At 44.8% G+C, this 25,232-nt stretch overlaps 1 protein-coding gene across 3 annotated transcripts in view; it reads left to right on the plus strand.

Annotated features, from left to right (window-relative positions):
• Positions 1-17,873, plus strand: part of LOC142311456 (arf-GAP with SH3 domain, ANK repeat and PH domain-containing protein 1-like) — a 298,879-nt gene extending 281,006 nt beyond the window's left edge. For all 3 annotated transcript variants that reach the window (XM_075349907.1, XM_075349909.1, XM_075349908.1), the window contains 3 exons: positions 58-206; positions 16,526-16,648; positions 16,886-17,873. In XM_075349907.1, coding sequence (XP_075206022.1) covers positions 58-206; positions 16,526-16,648; positions 16,886-16,960 — 347 coding nt within the window. In that variant the 3' untranslated portion in view covers positions 16,961-17,873. The remainder of the gene's footprint in view (positions 1-57; positions 207-16,525; positions 16,649-16,885) is intronic.
• The last annotated feature ends 7,359 nt before the right edge of the window (positions 17,874-25,232 follow it).

The raw sequence follows: 25,232 nt of genomic DNA on the forward strand, positions 1-25,232 counted from the left end.
GTATTTTAGATGACTTGTCTAATATTTTCTGGTTTAATGCGTCTCTCTATATACTAGTTGATTACAGGACAGAAGGATATTCAAAACCAGGAAACCAAAGATCGACTCCGAGTAATATATCTCCAGGTCCATCTGTTCAAGAACTGTATCATGTCCCAGCCTCCAGCCAGGAGCCACCTCTACCCATGCCACGACGGATGAGCCTGGTGAGATTTCATTGTTTACCTTCTTTATGGGACAATATTTTTCCCACTGGACAACTTTGATCCTACCACACAGTCAGTGGGTTAAACCCTCCAATCATCTAATATATATGGGGCTTTTTGATTCTCCCCAACAGATGATGCCAGAAGAAGGAAGGGTCAGACTTCTTGAATTTTCGTGACGGAATTTTGTGTTCCAGGGAAGATAAGCCACCCCAGTAGTGTCTAGCAGTGGCTTACTACATTCTCCTCTATCCCTAAAAAGCTTGTCACCAAAGTATAGATAAAGTGTCAAATTGTCTCAACTTAGATTATAACATATTCAAATAGTTTCCATCAATTAGTAAGCAAATAAGAATTTACTTCAGAACAAGCACCCAGAGAGGAAAACACTGGGAGCTAAATAAACATGGAATTAAGTGAAGAAGGAAACTATACATAAACGACAATATGCTGTAGGACCGCTCCAATTTCCAAGCGACTAACACGTGTGGGGGGTGTAAACCTTTGTCTGCGAGGCGTCCCGTCACTGTACTACGGGTATGCAGTCTCCACTTGGGGACTGTATATTGGGCCACTGATATTGACCTACTTGGATGTAAGAGCACATTTTGTAAGATGGCCTTAATGCTTTCTGGACCTACTATCAGTCCACTGAACTTCCCTTGATGAACCCCATAAAAAGGGGGAAACGTGTGGGGATTCTTCTTTGGATGATCCCAACAGATAAGTTACCCCTTGCTGGGATCTCAGCATTTATTTAGGCCTACAGCATATTGTCGTTTATGTATAGTTTCCTTCTTCACTTAACTTTATTTAGCTCCCAGTGTTTTTCTCTCTGGGTGTTTGTTCTGAAGTAAGTTCTTATTTGCTTACTAATTGGTCTAAACTATTTGAATACGTTATAATCTGACTTGAGACGATTTGGCACTTTATCTATACTTTGGTAACGGGTGCCTATCTTTGGCAATAACAGTTTTTTAGGGATAAAAGAAGGGCAGTTAATTTTGAGCAGGGGGCACCCAAGAAAGTATGGTGCACCTCCGATGGTAGGTAGGAGAAAGGGAGGGAACAGCTAGTCTTTTGCTAGCCCACCCCTTGCCATTACTCAATAGTATTATTACTATTTAGCTTGTCGGTCGACATAGTTTGATACCCAACTATCCACTCACCAGTTGTTTGCCTCTTTTGCACTCACCTCATATGACGTTTGTCTGAATTATAGTGGTCATTATTATACTACATAGTTTTTATTATTTGGACTTTTAATTTTTAGGAGGTTTTTTTTTCTTTGATGTACAAAACATTTTCCTCCTCTTTTATACTTATATGGTCTATTTTTTACTACATTCTCCTCAATGAAAACACTTGTATGATAATCTAAACTGGCATGTATTGGAGAGGTTATGAGTAAAAATTGTCATGTGACAGCTATTGACGTTGTATGGGCATATGATATTATTCACTGTGTGCAGAATTATTAGGCAAATGAGTAGTTTGATCACATGATAATTTTTATAAATGTCCTACTCCAAGCTGTATAGGATTGAGAGCCAACTACCAATTAAGTAAATCAGGTGATGTGCATCTCTGTAATGAGGAGGGGTGTGGTGTAATGACATCAACACCCTATATAAGGTGTGCTTAATTATTAGTCAACTTCCTTTCCTTTGGAAAAATGGGTCAGAAGAGAGATTTGACGGCCTCTGAAAAGTCCAAAATTGTGAGATGTCTTGCAGAGGGATGCAGCAGTTTTGAAATTACCAAACTTTTGAAGCGTGATCACCAAACATTCAAGCGTTTCATGGCAAATAGCCAACAGGGTCGCAAGAAGCATGTTGGTCAAAAAAGGCGCAAGATAACTGCCCATGAATTGAGAAAAATCAAGCGTGAAGCTGCCAAGATGCCATTTGCCACCAGTTTGCCCATATTTCAGAGCTGCAACGTTACTGGAGTATAAAAAAAGCACAAGGTGCCATACTCAGGGACATGGCCAAGGTAAGGAAGGCTGAAAAACTACCACCTTTGAACAAGAAACATAAGATAAAACATCAAGACTGGGCCAAGAAATATCTTAAGACTGTTTTTTCAAAGGTTTTATGGCCTGATATGGAGTGACTCTTGATGGGCCAGATGGATGGGCCAGAGGCTGGATCAGTAAAGGGCACAGAGTTCCACTCTGACTCAGATGCCAGCAAGGTGGAGGTGGGGTACTGGTATGGGCTGGTATCATCAAAGATGAACTTGTGGTACTATTTCGGGTTGAGGATGGAGTGAAGCTCAACTCCCAGACCTACGGCCAGTTTCTGGAAGACAACTCCTTCAAGCAGTTGTACAGGAAGAAGTTAGTATAGTTCAAGAAAAACATGATTTTCATGCAGGACAATGCTCCATCACATGTATCCAACTACTCCACAGCGTGGCTGGCCAGTAAAGGTCTAAAAGATGAAAAAATAATGACATGGCCCCCTTGTTCACCTGATCTGAACCCCAAAAAGAACCTGTAGTCCCTCATAAATTGTGAGATCTAGAGGGAGGGAAAACAGTACACCTCTCAGAACAGTGTCTGGGAGGCTGTGGTGGCTGCTGCACGCAATGTTGATCGTAAACAGATCAAGCAACTGACAGAATCTATGGATGGTAGGCTGTTGAGTGTCATCTTAAAGAAAGGTGGCTATATTGGTCATGGTCACTAATTTTTTTGGGTTTTGTTTTTGCATGTCAGAAATGTTTATTTCTAAATCTTGTGCAGTTATATTGGTTTACCTGGTGAAAATAAACAAGTGAGATGGGAATATATTTGGTTTTTAATAAGTTACCTAATAATTCTGCACTGTAATAGTTACATGCACAAACAGGTATCCTCCTAAGATAGCCAAATCTAAAAAAAAAACCACTCCAACTTCCAAAAATATTATGCTTTGATATTTGAGTCTTTTGGGTTGATTGAGAACATAGTTGTTGATCAATAATAAAAAAAATCCTCTAAAATTCAACTTGCCTAATAATTCTGCACACAGTGTAGTCAACCTTTTGGAGCAGTCAGGTATCTTGGAAAATAGTGTAGTGACTAATTTAATGTTCAACACTAGATTCGCAGATTCACCAAAAATGGACAATGAAGCTGAATCAATTCAAGACTCAAAAATGAAATAAAAACAGTGTATACTGTCCTCTTTATCAGCAGCCGTTCACTGACCCAACAATCTCATGGCACCAACATAGCTGTAATGGCTCCGCTGCAGGAGGGGAGCATGGACTTTTTTTTATTAATTTAGGCCTGAATTGATTAAGCAAAAACTGTCCAGTAGTAAACAACCCCTAGAACCACTTCCAAACTGCTCATAGAATTTAAATGTCTGGACAAGCAATGTGTATACAGTAATAGGTGCTTCCCCTACTGATCCAGCGGTTATGTGATTGATGGGTGTAGGGAGGGAGCAGGAGATGCTGGCCCTAAGAGAATCAATCAGCTCGGCTATGCTGCCAGGAGGCTTCATTTCCATATACCTACCACAGTTACGAGGAAAATCAAATGAAAAAAAAAAGTATGTAAATATTGAAATGGCTCCCTAAGGTCTTTTATGACTTTATGGGAGATGAGGGGCGCATATGTGAAGTAAATTAAAAATAAATATATAAAGCCACTGCTAATCTAAATCATTATTAGCTCAATTCTGTTGGAAAAAAGGGTCCAATTTATAAAAATAATTGTTACAGAAAAGGGGTACAAAATTTGATTTGCTCCATTGTGGTCATTAAAAAAAAAATTGAAAAACAGAAGTATTTTCACTTTATTTTCCATCTTACATCACCTGATATCAGCAAACAAACAAGTTTGAAAAATCTCAAAAATTAATCTGCATATATCATGAAAATAAAATGATTTTAATATCTGAAAGAGACATTAAAAGTCTGGTTCACTACTGAGCATAGTGGCCACACATCAATGTAAACCTCATAAAGAAGACTTTTTTCTTTATCACTTCATTGGGGGACACAGAGACCATGGGTTGTATGCTGCTGCCACTAGGAGGCGACACTAAGCAAAACAAGGAAAACTCCTCCTATGCAGTATACACCCACCAACTGGCAATCATTCCTCAATTTAAGCTTAGTGTCCATAGGAGGTGGACACACTTGGGGCTGCTCCCAGCCCCTTAGGTTTGTATTTTTAATTTTTTCCCCTTTTTCGTTTCAGACACAGCTCATCGGGCGACAGGGTGTAATCGCTCACCCTGCTCTCCCCCCTAGAGACCGGTCGCACAGAAGTGGGGTCCGTCCGCCACTTCCGTTGTCCTCTGTGTCTGTCTGGCAGGACCCTACCCCCCTAACACTCTCAAGACTGTTTGGGGGGCATCCGCACAGAGGGACAGGCGGATAGTCCTTGCCCCCCTCCCCCTGCACGCTCGCCCTCCACAGCCGGCCTGATCAGGGAGGGGAGACGAAAAAATCTCCGGAAGATACTCGTCTCCCTAGGTATTTCCCAGGAGGCCAGGATCAGGAGGACTATCAGCCGTTGGGACAGGTACCCATCCCTTGTCCCGGGTCATGGGGGGCTCCGTTTTAAAAAAAAAAAAAAAAGAGAAAAGAAGGAATTAGGACCCTTAGCATTAGCTTACCCCTGGTCAGATCCCCCTTCATACAGGCTCTGCCCCCGCTCTCATCATCGGCGCCGTTCTCCGGCTCCCCCTGCGGTCTCATCCCTAAAATTTAGCCCCCGGCTTCTCTTCAGGCCTAGCTTCCGGCCGGCCACGCCCCCTCCCGGCCGGCCTATCGCACGGGTCCTTACTTTCCAACAGGCCCGCTCGCTCTAGCAGCCAGTCCCTGCAAGCCTCTGCGCGCTCTTTCTGCCCAATCCCGGCTCTCCTTTCACTCAGCCAATCCCGGCTCCCGGCAGTGCGCCGTTTTTCGCGCTTCTTTACCACTCCTCCCCCAGCCCGGACTCCTCAGCAGCGCCATTACAGCCTGAGACGCTTCTGGGCAGCGGCAGCGTTCCGGTGCAGCTCCCCACAGACTAACCTGCAGCTCCCCGGAGCCCCCACCTCTGCTCCCTCAGCCTGCAGCTTCAGGACACAGCGCCAGCTTCAGACAGCAGCATCAGCACACACAGGACGCCAGAGTCTGGGTAAGCTCTGCCACTGGGAGGCAGCTCCTTCCCCAGTCCCCATCCTCCTGGCATCCTCTGCTTTGTTCTCTCTCTCTTTCCCTCTCTCCCTGCTGTCCCATGTCCAGCACAAGAGCGACCCGCTCTCAGCCACAGGCCATAGTGCTTCACTTCGCCTGCACCTCTTGTCTAAAAAAGTTTCCCTCAGGGCAGTCCTGCTCCACCTGCCTAGCCTATAGCACCCCTACCATGACTACTATGGAGCCCCCCACCGCCCGTAACGAGGACTCGGCCCCCATGCCTGGGTGAGCCTCAGCTCTCTCTCAGTCCGTGGACAACTTAACCAAGATGTCTCAGACCTTAGCCTCGGCCATAGACTGTCTGCCCGCCTCCTCCTCTGGAGTCCCCCCGGTGATCCAGAGCGAGTCTGAGCCCGCAGCGCCTCCAGCCCGGCAGGGCAGAACTCACAGGAGGTCTAGGAAGCGGTCCCTCTCGGGGTCATCCTCCAGCTCTCCTAGCCCCGCTATGGCCTCCAGAGCATCACGCTCTCTGTCTCCTGCCTCTTCTGCGGCAGCTCCAAATTCTGACCAGGACTCTGTTTCTGACTCCGATCTGGACTCTGAACATATATCCAAGCTGACCGGTATGATGGACAGTCTGGTCATTGCTGTCAATCAGACCCTAGAGGTGAAGGATGTTGATCTGGTGCCTACCAGTCAATCAGTCCCTTTCAAAAGAGCCAAGAAGCTGCCAAGAAGCTTTGGCAACCACAGGGAGTTTGAGGATATTTTCTCCAGACAGTGGGAACATCCCGACAAGCGTTTCCAGAAGCGCAAGCGGGCACAGGTCCTTTATCCCTTTCCACCGGAACTTCTTTAGAAGTGGTCAGTGGCCCCTTAAGTGGATCCTCCGATCTCCCGACTCTCGTCCAGCACCAACTTGCCGCTGTCTGATGGCGCCTCCCTGAAGGATCTCTCGGACAGGACCTTAGCCAGGTCGGCCTTTGAAGCCTCCGGCTCTGCCATCACTCCAGCCTTTGCAGCCACCTGGGTTTCCAAGGCTGTCTCCGACTGGGCAAAGCTCCTTCGGCGTGGTATCCTAGCTGACGCTCCCAGACCCGAGCTGGCAGATCTGGCAGATCAGATCACACATGCCGGAAAGTATCTAGTCGCTGCGTCCCTCGACTCTGCTGCTTCCGCTGCCCTGGCAGCTGGCAACATTACTGCAATCCGCAGAGCCCTGTGGCTTAAAGCGTGGAACGCGGACTCAGCATCCAAAAAGTCCCTCACCAGTCTTCCCTTTGTTAGTGCCAGACTCTTCGGAGAAAAACTGGACAAGATCATCTCTGAGGCTACGGGGGGCAAGAGTACCTTCCTCCCCCAACAGAGGATTCCCCGTGCCCCTCCAAAGCGGCGGGCTTTTCCGTTTCGTCAATTCTCTACCAACACCAACACACGTCGGGAGCGGTCCCCAGCACGTCAGGAGAGACGGAAGCCCTCCTTTAAGGCAACACCCCACTGGTGTTCCCGTGGCCAGCAGTCCAAGCCCTCCAGCTCCAGATCCAACAGATTCACCTCCGCATGACTGGGCTCCCGTCCCCGGATCCTCATCCAGGGTCGGCGGTCGTCTCCGCATGTTCAGAAGCACGTGGCTTTCCGTGATAGACGACGCCTGGGTTCGAGACGTCGTCTCTCATGGCTACAAGATAGAGTTTTCTTCGCTCCCATGCTCACGCTTCGTCCAGTCCAAACCCCCCAAGGATCCCTCCCTCACCAAGGGCTTCTTCGCAGCCATCCAGTCCATGCGAGACTCTGGGGTCATCACCCCCGTCCCCCCTCAAGACAGATTCCGGGGTTTTTATTCAAACCTCTTCGTGGTACCGAAGAAGAATGGCACAGTTCGCCCCATTCTGGATCTCAAGCGCCTCAACAGGCGGGTCCGTCTCCGGCAATTCCGCATGGAGTCTCTCCGCTCAGTGATAGCGTCCATGGAACCCGGGGAGTTCCTTTGCTCGGTGGACATCCAGGACGCCTATCTCCACATCCCAATCTTTCCAGCTCATCAGAGATTTTCACGCTTCATGGTTTAGGGGCAACACTTTCAGTTCACTGCTCTCCCATTCGGGCTCTCGACAGCTCCCAGAGTCTTCACCAAGGTGATGGCTACGGTCATGGCTATTCTTCAGACCCGGGGAATTCTAGCCATCCCGTACCTGGACGACATTTTGATCAAGGCTCCCTCGGCGTCGGAGTGCCGCGACAGTCTCAACATCACAACATCACTCTGGATACTCTAACCCGTCTCGGCTGGTTGATCAACAGACCAAAGTCATCTCTGATCCCGACTCAACGCATCTCATTCCTCGGCATGATCTTCGACACCACGCAAGCGAGGGTTCTTCTGCCCAAGGACAAGCTCTCAGCTATCCTCAGGGGGATTTGGAAGCTCCAACGCGCACCCCGTTGCTCCCTTCGGTACTGCATGAGCATTCTCAGAAAGATGGTGGCGTCAATGGAAGCGGTGCCCTACAGTCAATTCCATACTCGCCCTCTTCAGGTTCTCCTTCTCGCAGCATGGGACAAGTCTCTTCACTCCCTGGATCGGCCAATTGCGATCCCTCCTCGAGTCCTTCGCGGACACCCAGTTCGGGTGCAGTCCGACAATGCAACCACTGTGGCCTACATAAACCATCAGGGCGGAACACGCAGCTGAGCGGCGATGAGAGAGGTATCTCAAATCCTCGACTGGGCTGAACAGAACATCCCAGCGATTTCGGCGGTCCACATCCCGGGTGTGGACAATTGGGCCGCCGACTTCCTCAGCCGAGAAGGCCTCGACGCGGGAGAGTGGTCCCTCAATCCCAGAATCTTCCAGCAGATCTGTTCAAGGTGGGGGACCCCAGACGTGGATCTCCTGGCCTCCAGGTGGAATCACAAGGTGCCCCAGTTCGTCTCCAGAGCAAGAGACCCACTGGCGCTCGCAACGGACGCCCTAGCGATCCCCTGGTTGCAGTTCTCTCTGCCGTACCTCTTTCCTCTGCTTCCGCTTCCCCAAGCTAGTCAAGAAGATCAAAGCGGAAGGAGTTCCGGTGATTCTCGTGGCTCCAGATTGGCCCCGTCGCCCGTGGTACGCAGAGCTCGTGCACCTTCTCGCCGACGTTCCGGGGAGACTTCCAGATGTCCAGGACCTTCTCACTCAGGGGCCTTTTCTTCACCAGAATTCACAGTCGCTCAATTTAATGGCATGGCTGTTGAAGCCGCAGTACTAACTTCCTCGGGATTCTCAGAAAGGGTCGTCCAGACAATGATCAAAGCACAGAAGCCTTCCTCTTCCCGCATCTACCACCGGACGTGGAAGGCCTATTTCTGCTGGTGCGAAGCTAGCCAGGTCACAGCCATGACCTTTTCCTTGCCAGTTCTGTTGTCCTTCCTGCAGTCTGGTCTGGATGCTGGTTTAGCACTCAGCTCCCTCAAGGGCCAAGTGTCTGCTCTTTCCATTCTCTTTCAAAAGAGAATTGCCTCTCGCTCACAGGTTTGCACATTCATTCAGGGGGCTGCGCATGCGGTGCCCCCCGTTCAACCTCCGGTGGAGCCCTGGGACCTCAACCTGGTTCTGTCTGTTCTCCAGCATTCCCCCTTCGAACCTATGCAGGAGGTGTCTCTAACGTTCCTCTCTTGGAAGGTCGCCTTCTTAGTTGCCATCACGTCAATCAGGCGGATATCTGAACTAGCGGCGCTTTCCTGCCGCTCTCCATATCTTGTCTTCCACCAGGATAATGTAGTCCTTCGTCCGGTACCGTCCTTTCTGCCCAAGGTTGTCTCCTCTTTTCATCTTAACGAGGACATTGTTCTTCCTTCCTTTTGTCCGAACCCTTCGCACCCTCGTGAGGTTCTTCTCCACAGGCTGGACTTGGTCAGAGCTCTCCGCTGGTACATTTCAAGGACGTCTCATTTCAGACGGTCGGATTCCCTCTTTGTGCTTTCGTCCGGCCCCCGCAGAGGCCTACCTGCCTCCAAGTCCTCCATTGCGCGATGGATTCGCTCTGCCGTACTGGAAGCCTACCGGGTAAGAGGGAGAACGCGCCCACTCAGGATTACGGCCCATTCCACCAGGGCGGTGGGAGCCTCGTGAGCGGTCCGTCACCACGCTCCAGCGTCGCAGCTTTGGAAAGCGGCCACCTGGTCTTCGCTCCACACTTTCACAAGGTTCTACAGGGTCCACACTTTCTCATCCTCCGATGCGAGCCTCGGTAGACGAGTTCTGCAGGCTGCAGTGGACCGAGGTCAGCCCTGAGAGTAACATTAGACTCACCCGTGGGACTGCTTTAGGACGTCCCATGGTCTCTGTGTCCCCCAATGAAGCAATAAAGAAAAGTAGATTTTGGGTACTCACCGTAAAATCTCTTTCTTGGAGCCTTCATTGGGGGACACCGCACCTGCCCTTGTGTTGGACATATGTTACTGTTCAATGTTACTGTTGAATGTTGATTTTAATGTTCACTTCTGTAAGATTGTTTGTTCTTTTTTGTTATCTCCTATTGCTTTCTCACTAAACTGAGGAATGATTGCCAGTTGGTGGGTGTATACTGCATAGGAGGAGTTTTCCTTGTTTTGCTTAGTGTCGCCTCCTAGTGGCAGCAGCATACAACCCATGGTCTCTGTGTCCCCCAATGAAGGCTCCAAGTATGAGATTTTACGGTGAGTACCCAAAATCTACTTTTTCAAATACCTTGTTTAGTCAATTGTGCCTCTGAGCGGCGGTATTGCGGTCTGCTCATTCTTCATCACGTGACCCCCAGGCTCCATGACCTCTGAGATCCTGTGAAGTCACGTCAACTACCAGTTGACCCGACATCACCGAGGCAGCCCAATCTCCCTGAGTAACAGGGCTGTGGGCGGAGTTTCACTGCTCTTCACAGCTCAGCATCTCGTGTGCTCTCTGCTTCGCTGCAGAGCACCACAAGCAGGAGCGATGCTGGGCTGTGATGAGCGGTGAAACGTCGCCCACAACACAGTCACTCAAAGACACTGGGGGCCACCTCAGTGATGTCGGGTCAACTGGAAGTTGACGTGACATCACCAGATTACAGAGGTCATGGAGTCCAGGGGTCACGTGAAGGGGATTAGCGGACAGCAATAGTGCCGCTCACAGGCACAATTGACTAAACAAGGTATTGTAAAAAGCCTTCTTTACTATATTTACATCAGTGTGTGGTCACTATGCTGAGTAGGGAACCACCTCTTTAATTAACAGCAAACTACAAAGTTTCCCTAATGGTAATGCTACTTTTTGAGTAGGATTTTGAAACAGATCTGCTCCAAAATCGACATCAAAATTGCTTTAAAGGGATTGTCCACCACTGTTATAACTCCTTCTCATCCCATATTTTTGCCCCCATTAAAACAAATCAGTTGATATTCACCTTCCTTTGCTTGCGTGGTTTCGGCAGTGTCGGCACTCACATTCCCAGGGCTTACTTAAGGTTGTTACGCCGCGTGAGCCCTGGGCCCAATCACTGATCGCTGTCCTGTCCCGCCTTCGGCATATAAGTAATCAACTGGAAGCAAGAGCTGCAACTGTCTGCTTTCTTCCTGTTAATGAATGACAGTGGGGAAAGGGAAGCCGGAGGTGACTGGCCTTCAGACGTCTATGTAATTAACAGGAAGTGAGCAGCCAAGCTGCAGCTCTTCTAGTTGATTACTCATATGTCCAAACGTGGGGACAGTGAAACCATTGATGATTGAGTGCGCGGCTCGTGAAACATAATCTCACTTGAGCCCCAGAAACGCGAGTCCTGGCACCACCGGAATTGCGCTGCCACAAAAGTTGAAGATCTGCTTTTTCGTTTTAATGTGGGTAAACAGATGGGATGAGAAGAGATTGTCCTAGTAGTGGACAACCTCTTTAACCCCTTAAGGACGAAGCCAGTTTTGTACTTCATGCCCAGGCCATTTTTTGTAATTTTGACCAGTGTCCCTTTATAAGGCAATAACTCTGGAACGCTTCAATGGATATCAGTGATTCTGAGATTGTTTTTTCGTGACATATTGGACTTCATGTTAGAGGTAAATTTAGGATAATATTTTTTTATTTTATTTGTGAAAAAATCTGAAATTTGAGAAAAAAAATTAAAATTTTGCAATTTTCAAACTTTTAATTTTTATGCCCAGAAACCAGAGAGTTATGTCACACAAAATAGTTAATAAATAACATTTCCCACTTCTCTATTTTAGATCAGCGCAATTTTTGAAACAACATTTTTTGGGGTTAGGAAGTTAGAAGGGTTCAAAGTTCATTTCAACAAAATTTACAAAACCCATTTTTTTAGGGACCACATCACATTTGAAGTGACTTTGAGAGGCCTAGGTGAAAGAAAATACCCAAAAGTGACACCATTCTAAAAACTGCATCCCTCAAGGTACTCAAAACCACATCCAAGAAGTTTATTTACCCTTCAGGTGCTTCACAGGAACTAAAGTAATGTGGAATGAAAAAAAATAAAAATTAACATTTTACCTAAAAATGTTGCTTTAGCACTAATTTTCTTACTTTTTCAAGAGGTAACACCAAAAATTGGACCTCACACTTTGTTACCCACTTTCTTATGAGCGCGCCAATACTCCACATGTGGTCAGAAACAGAGACCACTTTGTTTGGGTAAATGGGAGGGCTTGGAATGAAAGGAGCAATATTTGAATTTTGGAAAGCAAAGTTGGCTGAAACAGATTGCGGGCACCATGTTGCATTTACAGATCCCCTAAGGTACCTAAACAGCAGGAACCCCCCTCAAGTGACCCCATTTTGGAAACTAGATCCCTTAAGGCTTCTATCGAGGGGTATAGTGAGCATTTTGGACCCACAGGTACTTCACAGATTTTGATAATGTTACGTTGTCATATTGAAAATCGTCATTTTTTTCTCAAAAATGTTGCTTTAGCATCAATTTTTTCACTTTTTCAAGAGGCAATTCCAAAAATGTTACCCACATGTTTGTTACCCACTTTTTTTATGAGTGTGGTGATACCACACATGTGGTCTGAAGCCTTTGTTTGGACAAATGGGAGGGCTTGGAACGAAAGGAGCAATATTTGAATTTTGGAAAGGAAATTTGGCTGAAAAAGATTGCGGGCACCATGTTGCATTTGTAGGGTCCCTAAGGTACGTAAACAGCAAAAAACCACCACAAGTGACCCCATATTGGAAACTAGGCCTCTCAAGGAATTTATCTAGATGTTTGGTGAGTACCCTGAACCCCCAGGTGCTTCACAGAAGTTTATAACGTTGAGCCATGAAAATAAAAAAATAGAATTTTACCACAAAATTGTTACTTCAACCAGGTAGCTTTTTTTCACAAGGGTAACAGGAAAAAAATCACCATGAAATTTATTGTGCAATTTCTCCTGAGTTTGGTGATATCTTATATGTGGTGGAAATCAACTGTTTGGGCGCACGGCAGGGCTCGGAAGGGAAGGAGTGCAATTTGGCTGCAATCAATAGCGGACACCATGTTGCATTAGGAGAGCCCCTGAGGTGCCTAAACAGTGGAGGTCCCCCACAAGTGACCCCATTCTGGAAAATAGACCCCTCAAGGAATTTATCTAGATGTTTGGTGAGTACCCTGAACCCCCAGGTGCTTCACAGAAGTTTATAATGTTGAGCTGTGAAAATAAAAAAAATACATTTTTACCACAAAATTGTTACTTCAACCAAATAGCTTTTTTTTTTTAACAAGATTTCTCCTGAGTATGCTGATATCTTATTTGTGGTGGAAATCAACTGTTTGGGTGCACAGCAGGGCTTGGAAGGAAAAAAGTGCCATTTGACTGAACATTTGGCTGGAATAATTAGTGGACGCTATGTGCATTTGGAAAGCCCGTAAGGTGCCTAAACAGTGGAGGTCCCCCACAAGTGACCCCATTCTGGAAACAAGACACCTCAAGGCTTTTATCTAGGTGTATATTGAGCATTTTGAATCCACGAATACTTTACAGAATTTGATAAGCTTAGGTTGCCATATTGAAAATTTTCATTTTTTTCACAAAAATGTTTCCTTAGCATCACATTTCTCACTTTTTCAAGAGACAACAACAAAACGTGGACCCCACAGGTTCTTATCCAATTTCTTGTGAGCGCAGAGATACCCCATATATGGCCAAAAACCTCTGTTTGGATAAATGGGAGGGCTTGGACTGGAAGAAGCACCATTTGAATTTTGGAAAAGTTGAAATAAATTGTGCGCACCATGTCACATTAGCAGGGCCTCTTGGGTACCTATACAATCAGAAACCCCCCCACAAGTGACCCCATTTTGGAAACTGGACCCCTCAAGGATTTTATTCAGGAATATAGTAAGCATTTTGAATCCACAGGTACTTCACAAAAATGTTGCTGCAGGAACAATATTCTCACTGTTAGGCTATGTGGCCATGATCCAGTGACACGGCGTGTAGTACACAGTGTCAGCCTTCCTGCAGAGATGTGAGTGTTGCCCACAGGAGAACGCAGCTGCCCATGCCCACGTTTGGGTTCAGGCAGCTGTGGACTTTAGTTCTATTCTACCTGCAGAGAACACTCATCTCCGCAGCATAAATTGACATGCTGAGGCTCGGGAAGCCGCACCACAGGTCTGTTTATGCTGCGGAGAAAAGAAGGACAGTGGGCATAAGATTTCTAAAAATCCTTCCACTGTGCTTCTACTGCACAACACAGCGTTATGGACACAGGAAAAACACTCTGTGCCCAAAACGCTGCAAACCCTGATTGTGGGCACACAGCATAAAATGCTACAGTGGATGAATGGATAGATGTCAAACATAGATAACATCCCACCCCCCTGCATATTCTAAGCTGGCGCTCTTTAGTGCCTTTCATGTGGCACTAAAGGATGCCTAGCCTTGTATTTAGCCCAAAAAGAAAAAAAATAATTAAAATAAATGACGTGGGGTCCCCCCTATTTTTGATAGTCAGCTAGGGTAAAGCAGACAGCTGTAGCCTGCAAACCACAGCTGACAGCTTCACCTTGTCTGGTGATCAATTTGGAGGGCTCCCCAAGCTGTTTTTTTTTTTTAATTATTTATAAATAAATAATTTAAAAAAACAAACAAACGTGGGGTCCCCCCAAATTAGATCACCAGCCAAGGTGAAGCTGACAGCTGGGGTCTGGTATTCTCAGGGTGGGAAGAGCCATGGTTATTGGACTCTTCCCAGCCTTAAAATAGCAGGCCGCAGCCGCCCCAGAAGTGGCGCATCCATTAGATGTGCCAATCCTGGCACTTCGCCCCAACTCATCCCGTTGCCCTGGTGCGGTGGCAAACGGGGTAATAAATGGGGTTGATACCAGATGTGTAATGTCACCTGGCATCAAGCCCAGCAATTAGTGATGTCACGGCGTCTATTTGATACCAGACATAACTAATTGACAGTAATAAAAAAAAAAAAATTGACAACAAAAAAAAAATTTATTTGAAAAAACACTCCCAAACACATTGCCTCTTTCACCAATTTATTGAAAAGAAAAAAAAATCGGGTCCCTGTAATCCATTGTGAAAGTCCTGAGGCGAATCTGGACCTTCTAGAATATGGGGGGCACGTTCAGGGAACGTATCCCCCATTTTCTAGGAGTGCAGACCCTCCATTTGAGGAGAGTGGGTGCAAAGAATCTGCACCCACCCTCCCCGGGTCACAGCTGCAGAGTGCGAGCAGCAGCAGCCAGCGTCTCTGAAAGCAAACCAGGAAGCTGAGCTGACAGCCGCGCTCTGCATGTGTGACCAGCGTTCACTGTGAAGGAGGAGGGGGCCGCGGGGGATCAAAGCTGAGACATGTACGGGGGACACCGGGGAACACCGGAGTGGGAATAGGGGGTGATGTCAGACTTCCGGGATTTCCAGTTCTCTTTTGAAAGAGCTTGCCCTCGGTTAACATGGAGTTTGCTGTTCTGTTGCCCTACTTCCTGTCCATCTGTTTAAAAGGCCGCCCCTAAACTTAGTCCAGTGCCTGAGTATACTGCTTGCTGTGTACTCCTGCTTTGCTGCTCTTGGTTCCTGATTGACATTTTGGATCCTCCTGAAAAACAACCGACACCGACTCTGGACTTCACCCGGTCTCATCAAGCTGTGCCCGGACTCCGTCTGCCGTCTTTGGTCAGCACTTCTGCCCGGTTCCTTCCGGTTCGTAACCACTCTGGACTCTCATCTCGTGCGGACATTTTTGGACTATACCTATTGCCCTTTGTGTCCCGGCTGCTGCGCATTTAGGCCTTCTGGGGTGATTGCCAGACAGTCCCTGTATAGGGGTTCGCTCTTGGTGGTCTCCCAGGGGGAGTCCGGTGCGTGGCCCCGGGAATTCCCTTCGCTCCGATCCTGGAAGGTATTTCCTGTGTTTATTGTTCTACTGTGTTTTGTTCCGTTAATGTACATATCATTGGTTACATATTATAAACATCTCTGCACTAAGAACTCGTCTCTGGTTGTCATTGCCCTAACGCAATCGAAATCCTCAGTACATACAATAGTATTACAGGTGACCTGGCAGGGCCTGGGGAGCAGTTTTCTGTCGTATGTGTCATAGCACATGCGACAGAAACCCGAGAAATGCGGCCGGCGCGCCGGTGTGCGCGCGGCCATCTTGGATTTTCGGTCGGGTGGGATCGGGGGGGACACTTTGGCGACATCGGGGGACCGGAGGGGACTAGGGAGGACATTTATCTCCCTTCTGACATGTTTGTTTATGCCAGATGGGAGATAAATCATTTTTTACCGGCGCTGCCATTTACTGTAACCTGATCATCGGTAAACTGTGTATACTGGTCATCAGGTGAGCGGGGACCGGAAAAAACGGCCTGAATCATGATCTCCAGGGTCTCAGCTACCCCCGGCAGCTGAGACCCCGGAAATTTTCCGACTTTGGGGGGCGCTAGACCCTTTTTTCCTACTGCCGTTAAAAAGCGGCGGTTTGGAAGAAGTACCCTAATTTGTCGCTGTTAAAAGGCGTATCGGCGGTCGTTAAGGGGTTAATGCAATTTTGATATGGATTTTGGAGAAGATGCATTTCAAAATGGAGCTTTACCCTTGGGGAAAGTTTGTACCTTCCTGTAAATGATTGTCTCCTTCATGGTAAAAGGTTGTCATTATGTATTTACAAACATTGTCTTATCTTCCTCATAACATGTGTATCTTCGAAGTATCTAATATTTTGGTCTTTTTCTGTCTGTCTTAAGAGCAAGCCAAAGGTCCGACGTGTGAAGGCTTTATTCGACTGCACCGCAGATAGAGAAGATGAACTCACATTTAGTATAGGGGAAATTATTGTAGTTACAGAAGAGGAGGATCAGAACTGGTGGGTAAGTTTCTAAATGATGTAGAGCAAGAGGCAAGATGTTTGGAGATCCCTTACTAGAAATATTCCTTGGATTCATTACATGGTTATAATTAGTGTAGTCAATATTAACATTAGCAATATATCCCTGAAATTATTGTGGACATTTATCAATAATTTTACTTAAAAAATTATAATATTTTGCACAATTGCTGTTGTATCGCCTGTCACAACTTATTCCTTGCTCCGCATTTTTTTTTAGAACGGCTACATCGATGGACAACTACATAGAAGAGGCGTTTTCCCAGCATCCTTTGTGCATATCTTGACCGACTAAAAAGCACAATCCTATGGGCATTCAATGTATAGAGGAACAGAGAAATGAAGGATTTTAGTTGTATATAATATTAAGACAGACCCATCTCATTGGACCTGTGACTGGCTTGGCAGCAGCTGAGATGATGAAGACATTTTGGGAACGTGGAACTAACTGAACCGCACAAGTCATTCGTGTTATTAACTTTACAATAAAAAGGAACCATTCCTCCATAATTGCCAAATTCAGTATCTGACTCTCTAACGTGTTACATAAGCCAGAAATCAAAGGGTTAATAGACATGCATATTCTGCTTGTGCTGTGCCTTGTAACGCAGATTGCTTTGTGTCATTTTTACAATCCAATTCTTGTGTCTGCTTAGCCGCTCAATTACTATCTACATACTACACATCAGGGGACAATCATGTCTCCAGTAGAAGAGCTCATCCTCCGTTGTCATGTGACAGACCGAAGCAGTTACTATATTTTTGTGAAGACCAAACCGTATTTCTATTTTTGTCTTTTCAATTCTGCATTGTTCATACCATGGATGTTGAAATCCCACGTGTGCATTGAATACAGTGGTGGCAGGAACCACCAGTGTCATCAGGTAAGATAAGTGTATGAGCCCATGATCACTTATCCGTGGCATGCTTCAGCCAATCACATGTTCCCAGATCGTTCAGGAGATTAAATTTGTGTATGAGTACACTTTGTGTATTCACTTTAATGAGAAGTTGATACATCTCCACCACTGTGGTAGACATCAGAAGTTAATTATGGCATTGACAGCTCTGGTACTACAGCAAAGCCATCATCTTTTGGATGACATACATCTAGTTTGTCCCATACGGAACCATTTTCACAGTCAAATGAGCATGGAAAGACTTAATAAGGGCTTCTTTAGCATACTACTTTTTTTTTTTTTTTTTTTTTTACAAAAGGCCATTACAGTTTTTATTAGTTATAACATTAAAACCACTGACGGGTGACATGAATGACACTGGTGCATCAAGGGAGGGATGGGTAGCCAACATGAATAGTGAGTACTTATATCTTATATGTTGGAAACAGAAATAATCTGAATGCGTATGAATCTGCATAAGTTAAAGACGTCCAAAACTAGTGTTGTTAAACAATTGTGTCGGGGACGCCTGAAGACCTCGGTATGCAGTCTTTGATATCTAAAAAACAGTAGTGTGTGAACCAGCAACAGTCATATGCACTCAAGAGTCATTGATGGGAAGTGAAGGCTATAGTCCATCTTATCTGATCTACTGTAGAAGAAATTGATGAAAAAGTTACTGATCTCTATCAGTGAAGGTTGGCAGAGCATACAGTGTATAACAGCATACTGTGTGGTGGTTGACATCTCAGAATGCCCATGCTGATCCTTGTCTACCACTAAAATCTACTATATTGGATACGGGACCATAAAAACTGAATCATGGACCAATGGAACACACCAGACAGTCCTCTAAAAGTAGGAGAATTTACTGGTATGCACATGTCACCAGTAAAGGCTTAGATCTACCTCCCTTCCACTTTGCATGATAGCATTGACTATGTCCTCATTAACCGTTGCAGTTTTTACCATATATATCATATAGCTATTTAAAGATCATACGAAGAAGATAGCACACTAAACCATTAACTGGGGATATCATCAGTTTCCTGTCCCATATGAGGGCATTATTATTCTGGGTAAGTTACCCTGTCCTAGACATAACTATTAAAATCAGTCTACTGCATTGAGCACAACTTCTAATACAAGAACCTATCTATCAGGACTCTGTTCACACTAGAGTCATAGCTTCCATTTAATACAGCAGTTATGACATAGTGATGGATCCAATGGCCGTTAATTTACTCAATTGAGGCACATTTGTAGTTACAATATTGTTGTTGGCAAAATTAGAACTGGAAATTTAATGGGAATTTTGCCAGCAGGAGTTAACCCCCCAAAGTATTTATACATGCATGTAGCTCTTTCAAAGACAAATCAAGCAATATCTTTACATGGCCAGTCTGTTCCTCTGCTACAGTGAAATCCGCATTTGAATTGATATGTACATGTGAAGCCTCTGTCACTCCAACTCTATTCCCCACCCAGCGCTGACTCCTCCTGCTGACTGACAGCCTTTTTAATGTGTGACTTCAGGCAACGTTGCAGTCAGTCTAGCACTGGGTGGGTAATTGAGCTGGAGTGACAGAGGCATCAGATCTACCGTAGCAATTTGCATATCAATTCAAACTGTGTTTCTCAGTAAAGATGAAGTGGCCTGGCCATGTAAAAGTATTGCTGAACTTGTCTCTAAAATAAGCATCTTTCGTAAATATCTTGCTTCCGCTCTCAATAAAGGATCCCTCCAAGTGCCTTACTGAGAGAAGATCTGTCATGGAAAAAAGAAGGGCAAACCCCGAGTCTCAACACACAAGAAAGAGATATTGGTTCCAGCATCAGAACCTTTTCCTAATGATAGCAAATATACTCTTATTTTCCTTTGTCTATAGCTGGCTTATTACAGGAGATACCCTAGCAATCAGAAGACCCTGAAGGTCTGACTCTTTCAGTCCCATGTAGTAATTGCTCTAGGTTAATGCAGGTAGCTTCATGTTTCTTCTGCAGTAACCTCTGAGTAGTATTGCACAGTGCCAATTCACAAAAATAGGCAACCATGTAAAACATACTTCTACCAAGTCTACGGTAAAGCTGTTCTCAGTGGCTTTTCGAGTTTGGCTAATAAAGAGGCCACTTTTTGTGATATCCATGTGACTCCAATGGCAAATAGACTAAACTTTGTCTTAATAAAATAACATTTAAGAGTTTACAAGATGTGGAAACTATACCCACTGTGTAGTATAACAACCTAATTTTCTCAAGATTAGTTTTGGCAAAAGGATCGATTTTTCTTGACTCCTTATAGAGTTATTATTTTAGTGGATAGAGGGACACAAGCCCTTCTGTTGAGACAATGGATCGGGGACGTTGAAAGCAAGCATACTTATCCCTCTTTCCCTCAACATCTTCCTTTGGGGGATAGTCTGGTGACCTCTATACACATAGTGGTTGGTCAGTTAATCCCTCAAATATTGCCTGGAGGATATTTATCAAATGTGTATAGGCACCGTAATTATATAGTTAGGAGTGGTTTTAGTGTGTGTCCTAGGCCATAAGAACAATAGTTAAACAATTTTTCCAATTATTGGTTAAAATGTGCTAATTTTGTACAGGATTACAAAACTATAGTTAAAGACACTTTACCAGTGGATTGGTATTTACAGCACATCATTTATAGTTATCTAAAATTTAAAAATTAGGCTAAATAATTGAAATGTTCTATTTTTTTTAATTAATAATTTTGGACCACTAAATCTAGGAAATAATCATTCATCATAATCTGATAGGATTGTTAATTTTTAGGAATTTGTACTACAATTTCTATTGAGCAAAGCACATATCAGCTATTTTTTACCACAATCTCTACTTTGGTTTGGCAATAATCAAGGTTCGGGGGATCTTGTACAATGTAGCTTAATGACTGAAAGCATTAATGGCTGTTTTCACGATGGCCTACATGGACAAATAGTTTTATGGTGTACTGCATGTATATTGAGATGATAATAAATAAAGATTTTTCCAACCATCCGGCCTACATATGTTTATGGGTCGTGTATGTATGTATGTATAATGTCTCTATGAAGATCCTTGGTAAGAGTATGAAAATATATTGCCTTGTTTCCTTCTGTGTCCAATATACCTGCTGTAAATACATTTGTGCAAATAACAATAGATCAGGTAATATATGTAATATATACATATCTCTATTTATGCAAAAATGTTTATCCTGCCAAGAAAAAAAAATAAACTAATGATTGTATCAATAAATGCGTGGGCTGTATTTAAATTTCTATTGGCTAGATATATAAAATATAGATATATTAGCTTTACTAATCCTGGCTAATTTATTACCGTGACTGAATTCAATAGACATTTTGGCCAGTTTACAGCAACTATTGGTTGCCCTCATTTGCACCAAAATATTCTTACAACATACTATGTAGAGATACATTACAGTTCACACCCGCAAGGCGTCATCTCCCTGTGCTCTGAGCCGAGAGTGAAGGCAAGGCAGTATATCCACTGTGGGATAGAGACTGGCATGCCATCTTCCTTGTAAAAATGATCCAGTTTATTTAATCAATGAATGACCACATATAGAGAGGGTCGTACTTGGTGTTCATGCTGCTGTAGGCACTTTAATTTGTCATGCCTCCTACTGGTAAATCAGACTAAGGGTTTGTGCGCACAACATCTTTTTTTAGGTGGATCTGCTCCATAACCAGTCTGAAAAGGGCTAAATAAACTAAAAATTACTGGATATACAGTATGAACAGCATATATTCGGTCTTTTCAGCTCTAATTAAGGTACTAAAAGGCAAACCATGCTCTTTAGCGAAAAGGGGATCCACCAAACAAACCCTGGCACCACTATCCACAAAAACATCAATTTTAATAGTTTTGCTCTCCAGCGCCACCTCAGAAGGCAGTAGAAAACGGGAACTACAAGTAAAAGAAAAAGACATAACCTGATTCACTGCTTCCACCCCACCAACTGTAACATGAGACTCAGGCACCCCAGGACGTTTAGGAATAAGGGGCCAAGCTCCAACAAAATGACTGGGTTTACCGCAAAAAAACACGCGCCTGTCCTTTTACGGACGACAGGAGAGGCACGAGAAGTGGTGGCTCCACCAAGCTGCATGGGTTCATCTGCCACAATCCCCCACCCTTCCCCCATGGATTGTCTTCCAGAGGAGGATATTTCACCTCTAGACATGTCAACTGGAAAAAAAGTTCTACCCTTTCTCCGAGGCGTCTGTCAACACGTATAGCTAAAGACACTGCAGCCTCTAGAGAAGCAGGAATATCATACACCGTGAGAGTATCTTTAAGTTTATCAGACAGACCATGACAAAACTGACTTCTACGTGATGGATCATTCCATTTAGTATCCGTAGCCCATCTACGAAATTCAGAACAATATGCTTCAGTTGACCGATCTCCCTGCCGCAGCCGACGTAGTCTAGACTCAGCTAACGAGACTCGGTAAGGGTCATCACAGATAAGGACCAAAGCTTCAAAGATGCCCTCAACTGACTGGAGACAGGCAGCGTCTTCCGACAATGAAAATGCCCATGACTGAGGATCCCCTTGCAGGAGGGATATATTGATGCTGAGCTGCTCCAGAAGAGTGAGGCCTAAGACGAAACTATGATTTACAGGCCTCCTTGAAGGCTGTAAATTTGTCTCTACCTCCTGAAAAATTATCAGGAAGCGCTATTTTAGTCTCTAAAGGGGCCACAACAGACACATCAACTCTCTTCTGAATGGATTTTTTTAATATCAGTAACTTCCAAAAAGAGATTGTAAAGTTGCTGGGTCAATTTAGAAACCGGATCCATAATACAAAAACAAAGTAAAATGTCAACAACGCACTTTTTTTTTTTAGAGAATCCTGCAAATTTTTCGGCAGGTTATAATGCTACGCTGGGTGTGGGGAGAGACACCCAGCAAGTGGACTCCTGGGAATAAGGGAGGCTGAAACACAAAGAGGGGGGGTAACCAGGGGCTCCTGCGCTGACCCTCAAACCACAGGTACCTATAAGGGTAAGGAGGTGTGGCCCGCCAGTGTGCCCCTGTCTCCTAGCCAGACGCTAGGACTAAATCCCACCACCCACCAATCCACGGAGGGAAAAAAACACAAAAAAATAAACAGCAAAAGGGGAAAAAGGAAATACAACTTATCTTGAGAGGAAATCTTCAGAATATACAGCAACATTAGTCTGAAGCCACATGCACTCCTGAGCAAGCAACTTCTCCAAGTGAAGAGTATAACCCGCAATGGAGGAGTGAGAGGCCCCACATTATAAAAGCCATTAATTACCAGCTGGAGGAAAAGCTACTCCAACCTGACAAGAAAACAGAAAAAAAAAACCTAAATCAAGCCCTTAAAAGGGACAGCATCCATTAACGTCTGGACGATCACTGGGCCCTTCTACACCTGGTCCCAGCAGCAGCACCTGAAGGTCCAGTGACATCCGTGACACCACCGTCAGTACACGACTACATTACCAGTACCATTATCAGCACAAAAATACATCACCAAAATCACCATGAGTACATTACAAAACCATCATCCGTACATGACTACATCACCAGAACCACCATCAGTATAAGAAAGAATATGTCACCAGAACCACAGTTAGTACATGACTACATCACCAGATCAATCATCAGTACAGAAATATAGGAACAGAACCACAGTCAGTACATGAATATATCACCAAGATTAGTACAGCGATAACTTGTCAGGCTACACCCTAGCACAGGGGTGGGGAACATTTTTTCTGCCAGGGGCCATTTTTAAATTTTCTACCAACTTTCAGGGACCACACAAAATCATCAATGTGAAAATGACCCTGCTATATTTGTCAAACAATTAATTAACTCACCCCTATTGTGGCAGCCGGAGCTGTTTCTCCTCGGTACGGCTGTGATGTTTGGTGATACAAATCATGTTTCTTCTCACAGCTGCTTTTTCAGGTTTGTCTCGGTCTGAAGCACAGTCAACTCATAAGATTATTAAATAATATACATCATATAACAGACTCCTCACCTTCCCCCATGATGAAGCGGCAAGCGATGCGCTAACAGCCGCGAAACGTGCATCGGGCCCCCTGCCACTGGGTAATATGTTCTTCTAAACGGGCAACTTGCCATACCCCTACCTGACTGCTGTTTTGGAATTAATTGCATTCTTACCCTGCACTACTTTCATCGTACTTCCTGTGTCTGGCTAAATGGATTACCCATTTACTATCACATATTGTTCTTTGGGTGTCCCTGCCTTTATTGCGGCTCCCCTGTGGGTTATTCCATCGTTACCCTTTACTTTCACATATTGACTTTAGTGTTAGCTCTGCTATTAACTACTGAGTCAGTCCCTTTGATTTTGGGTCAAACTGCAATGTTGCTCTGTGGTCTGCTATACCTATACCCATTTACATCACATATTGCATTTGGGTTAATCCCTGTTTGTTTATCGTGATTTATTATATCAGCATCCTTGCATTATTGCATACTGCCCCATCTGACTCTTACCACGACTTAGCCTTGTAAAACTGGGTTTTGCTGTCTATGTGGAATTTCTATAGCACAATCTTCAATTAAATACCTGGGAGTGCATATAGGAAGAACGGTGGAAACAATCTATAACTTGAACTATGGACCGCTAATCAGGAAAATTAAAGTTCAATTAAAGGGATGGAAAGGTCTGCCACTTCCATTACTGGCAAGATGCCACCTGATAAAAATGATGAGCTTTCCTAGGCTGCTGTATCCCTTCCAGACGATCCCGCTATTGCTAAAACTAAAGGATGTGAATAAGCTCAACTCCGCGTATACAGAATTTGTGTGGAGGGGAAGGAAACCCAGTATAAAGCTGCGTACGCTGATGAAGTCAGCAGAGGAGGGAGGTCTAAACTTTCCAGATGTCCAAGGGTATAATCTTGTATGTATCAAAAACCAGTATCAATAATGTATAAAGAGGATCGCTAATGTTGACCAGAAAAAAACTCTCTAAAACGTCACGTTTATTAATTCCATTAAAATATAAATCTAATTCTAAAACACTGGATCATACCCAATTATTCAAGTCACCAAAGTCGTGATGTGTAATAATAATGTGAGGTCCTGAAATAGGGCAGTGGACAAGGGGCGTGCACCACCAGATATAATAGGTTATTATGCAGGTATCACAATGAAAGGATAAGGGGACGACTTTGGTTACTTGAATAATTGGGTATGATCCAGTGTTTTAGAATTAGATTTATATTTTAATGGAATTTATAATCTTGTATGTATCATGAGGCATGTAATTGATTGGGTGAGAGGAACGAGTAGGCACTCAGATCATGCGATGGAAATTAAATATGCGTCACCGTGGGATCTGACATCCATTCTGCACTCCCCACTATCCAGGGTTGAAGGGCACATAAGGAACTCGATTATATTCCGAGACACCGTGCTAACATACAAGTCGGTAAGGAAAAAACTGGGGCTCTCATGGAAAGTGTCCAAGTACTTGAACCCCTGGGCATTCCCAAATTTTCCCCTGGGACAAGAAAACAAGCTATTTACTAGATGGAAAGAGAGGGGAGTCAGGAGAATGATAGATGTTATGAATGTGGAGGACAGGAGATGGATGACAGGTCAGGAAGTGTTGGATAA

Source organism: Anomaloglossus baeobatrachus, chromosome 5, assembly GCF_048569485.1.
Source record: "Anomaloglossus baeobatrachus isolate aAnoBae1 chromosome 5, aAnoBae1.hap1, whole genome shotgun sequence".
Lineage (NCBI taxonomy): Eukaryota > Metazoa > Chordata > Amphibia > Anura > Aromobatidae > Anomaloglossus > Anomaloglossus baeobatrachus.